Source organism: Bison bison, unplaced genomic scaffold (assembly GCF_000754665.1).
Source record: "Bison bison bison isolate TAMUID 2011002044 unplaced genomic scaffold, Bison_UMD1.0 scf7180017864032, whole genome shotgun sequence".
Lineage (NCBI taxonomy): Eukaryota > Metazoa > Chordata > Mammalia > Artiodactyla > Bovidae > Bison > Bison bison.
Window position 1 is genome coordinate 6,615,366 of NW_011494604.1, and position 4,205 is coordinate 6,619,570.

Here is a 4,205-nt window from a genome sequence, read left to right on the forward strand (position 1 = left end):
ATCTACTTCTGTTTTATTGACTATGCCAAAGCCTTTGACTGTGTGGGTCACAACAAACTGTGGAAAATTCTTCAAGAGATGGGAGACCCAGACCACCTGACCTGCCTCTTGAGAAATCTGTATGCATGTCAGGAAGCAGCGTTTAGAACTGGACATGGAACAACAGACTGGTTCCAAATCAGAAAAGGAATACGTCAAGACTGTGTATTTAGCGTATATGCAGAATACATCATGAGAAATGCCAGGCTGGATGAAGCTCAAGCTGGAATCAAGATTGCTGGGAGAAATATCAATAACCTCAGATATGCAGATGACACCACTCTTATGGCAGAAAGCAAAGAAAGAACTAAAGAGCCTCTTGATGAAGAAGGAGAGTGAAAAAGTTGGCTTAAAATTCAACATTCAGAAAACTATGGGACCGTGGCATCTGATCCCATCACTTCATGGCAAATAGATGGGGAAGCAAGGGAAACAGTGAGATACTTTATTTTGGGGGGTGGGGGCTGTAAATGATGACTGCAGCCATGAAATTAAAAGACACTCCTTGGAAGAAAAGTTATGACCAACCTAGACAGTATATTAAAAAGCAGAAACATTACTTTGCCAACAAAGGTCCATCTAGTCAAACCTATGGTTTTTCCAGTAGTCATGTATACATGTGAGAGTTGGACTGCAAAAAAAGCTGAGCATTGAAGAATTGATGCTTTTAAACTGTGGTGTTGGAGAAGACTCTTGAGAATCCCTTGGACTGCAAGGAGATCCAGCCAGTCCATCCTAAAGGAAATCAGTCCTGAATATTCATTGGAAGGACTGATGCTGAAGCTGAAACTCCAATACTTTGGCCACCTGATGTGAAGAACTGACTCATTTGAAGAGACCCTGATGCCAGGAAAGATTGAAGGCAGGAGGAGAAGGGGATAACAGAGGATAAGATGGTTGGATGGCATCACCGACTCGATGGACGTGAGTTTGAGTAAACTCCGGGAGTTGGTGATGTACAGGGAAGCCTGGTGCTGTATACAGTCCATGGGGTCACAAAGAGTCGGACACAACTGAGCGACTGAACTGAACTGAAACCCCAGCCCATAGCCTCGAGGATCCCTGTGGAAACCTGTGTGCCCTGTGGGAGGAAGCTCTCTTCTGAGATGGACAGAGAGATAGATGATAGATAGATAGATATGGGTGCTTGCTAAGTCGCCTCAGTCGTGTCCAACTCTTTGAGAATCTATGGACTATAGCCTGCCAGGCTTCTCTGTCCATGGGATTCTTCAGGCCAGAATACTGGAGTAGGTTGCTGTTTCCTCTTCCAGGGGATCTTCCTCAACCAGGGATCGAGCCTGCGTCTCATGTCTCCTGCATTTGTGGGGCCACCTGGGAAGTCTAGATAGATAGATAATCTCATAAGTTTCTTCCTCCCTTAACCCTTCCCAAGGCACTCTCATAGGCTGCTGGCAGGTGTGTTGGTTAAGCCTCTATGGACTGCACTTTTGGCAAGTGGAAGTAAGAATGAAAGCCGCTCAGTCATTTCCAACTCTTTGCAACCGCATCGACTATACAGTCCATTGAATTCCCCAGGCCAGAATACTGGAGTGGGTAGCCATTCCCTTCTCCAGGGGATCTTCCCAACCCATGGATCAAACCCAGGTCTCACGTATTGCAGGCATATTCTTTACCATTGAGCCACAAGGGAAGACCTACTTTTGCCAAGAGCTATCCAAATGACAAGTGTGCATACCTTCTGACTCAGCAATTCCACTTCTAAGAATTTATCCTGTATATCCAGAAATTTTGAATGTAAAATATAATTTACCACACTCAGTAATGATTGTAAAAGCAAGAGATTGGGAATACCCTAAAACATCCATCAGCAGGGGACTGGTTAAACAGATTGCGAACACCTATACAATGCTACAAAAACAGATCTGCTGTAGTACTATTTCTAAGGCATGTTGTTAAGTGGAAAAGAAAGGAAGATGCATAAGAGACTATAGAGTGTACTACTGTTAGTGGAAATGGGGGGAACGTGTCCATGCATTTGCTCGTGTGTGCACAGAAAGTTTGGAAGGACATGCAAACGAGTGCTGGCTGCCTCTAGGGGGAGCTCGGTGGCTTCGGGAGGATGGTGGAGACTGCCGCATGCTACATCCTTTCCTACCTTTGGAACCCTGAAGGACACCAACGCCCTGACAGTGCAAAAAATAAAGATGCAAACTAAGTCTCTGCCTGCCCTTCCCCACACACCTTGCAGGTGAGCTGCAGTGCCAGCAGGCTGCCTGGCGACGGACAGACAGACACAGGAGCCACGTCCCTGCAGGAGCCCCCCTCCTACCCTCCGGTCCAGGTCATCCAGGCCCGTGTGTCGTCCAGCAGCTCCTCCCAGGTCTCTTCCATCAACTCCGACCTCGAGGTACGTGCGGGGTCTGCTGGTGGGTGTGTGTGTCCTCCTTCACCCGGGCTTGCCCGTGCCTCCATGGTACCTGCATCTCTCTGCTCCTCCACGCCGACCTCATGCCTGCTGAATAGTGAATAAGCATCTTCCAAGGACTTTCGTACACAGTCCGTGCTGGGGAGGACTTTCTGTGGTCAGATGAGTCAGGGAAGCTCTGCACACTGAGTCACTGGAAACAGTCATGTCTTAGAGAAATAAATGCTGAATGACAAACTTTTTAAAGAGGCTCCATGGTTCCCAAACCCATGTGACCAGGGAAGCCTTTCTTCCCCCTCAAGGAGCACCAGCTGCTCCCTGTGGTGCTGTCATGGTGATACACGGAGGCCCTTGGAGGGCATCCTGCCTGGCACTTTCATAAGCTTTGCCTCATTGTGAATTTTTGGATCTGCAAACAAGACACATCACATTCTGTGATACAGAAATGGGTATAACTCTCAGGCCTGTGGTCCTGTCCCTCTCAGCCCCACAAGCTCCCCAAAGAAGGAAGTTTCCCTTTGCAGCCAGTGAGAACAAGGAGAGCATCATGGCCAGGTGGTGTCAGTGGGGGATACCTTCGGTCTGGGTTGGTTGGGTTCTCCCACTCTTTTGATGTTTAAATACCTTTTTATAACTTGATGATAATAGGAAGTGGTTAGTTGATGCTGAGGTTTTGGTTTTGGTCGTAGTGGCCTTATTTGGCAAAGTAATGAGCCAGAGGTCCCGAGTCAGTCCCCCATACTTGTTGAACTCATAGTGAACCTGGAAATCTGAAAGACTTGGAGCCTGTGATTTTCAGGGGTAGAGTCCAGACCCTGTGGCGTAGGCTCCAGGCCATGCACACCTGCCCGGGCCTTGTGCCCTTCCTTGCCCTGACCTATATGTCCCCCTTGGCCATGGACTGCTCCCTTGTCCCCAGGGTTCTGGGCCTTTCTTCCTGGGTCTTCTCTGGCCCAGTTTCCACATGTCAGAATCATACCCAGATACCACCTACTCCCCCACCCCACACACACCCCAGGGATTAGAGCCTCCCTCCCTGGGGTGCCCACAGCCCATACATCTCTTACACCCCTTCTGTTGTGTGCCCTGTGGCCTGGAGGGCTGCAGGGACCTGCCTCCCCTGCCAGGCTGTGCACAGGCTTCTAGGTCTGGAGGCCTGGGCTGCCCTCATCTTTATCTCTCCGTCCCGGACCAAACACAGCTGGTCCCTGAGAGCTTGGGTTTTGAGGGAGAGATTCTATTTTAGACCAGAGACCACTCAGGGTCCATGTATCCCTAAGTCCTGCATTCGATGCTGTTTGTTTCTTGGGTTTGATCCAGAGTGGGCAAGACACCCAAGGTGCATGGCTTGGCGACTGGAAGCCAGCAGTCCAGGCTGAGTCCAAGGCTCCAGGGAGAGAGGGAGCCTGAGCACAGAGTGTGTTCAGTGAGGGGAAGGGACGAGTTGGTGAGATGGGGAGGGGGAAGAGGGAGGGAGAGAGTAGGAAGCTATACTCACTCTCACTCTGTGGAAACCCTAACTGAGGTCAGGATTGGACCATGACCTTGGAAAGTTTGGAAATTTGTCTCTGTGACTGTTTTGGGCCATTTCTGTGTTTTCCAGCCCTTTTCCTTCCTCTCCTCCATTCTCTCTCTTTTTAGACATTTATTTGCTTAACTACGTAAATTCCAAGGGGATGGGATCACACTCATAAGTGAGGCAAGTGGAAATGAGTACGTTTGCACTTGTTAAATAAGAAATATATTTTTAGAAGCTCAGCTGCCCCCATCCCCCACCCCG

General features: G+C 49.1%; 1 protein-coding gene across 5 annotated transcripts in view; it reads left to right on the top strand.

Annotated features, from left to right (window-relative positions):
- The window catches only part of TMEM44 (transmembrane protein 44), a 48,944-nt gene that overhangs the window by 24,839 nt on the left and 19,900 nt on the right, over window positions 1-4,205 (top strand). For all 5 annotated transcript variants that reach the window (XR_824764.1, XR_824765.1, XM_010834392.1 and 2 more), the window contains exon 9: window positions 2,249-2,407. Coding sequence is in view for 3 of the 5 variants with exons in the window: in XM_010834392.1 (XP_010832694.1) it covers window positions 2,249-2,407 (159 nt within the window). In the remaining 2 variants the exon portion in view is untranslated. The remainder of the gene's footprint in view (window positions 1-2,248; window positions 2,408-4,205) is intronic.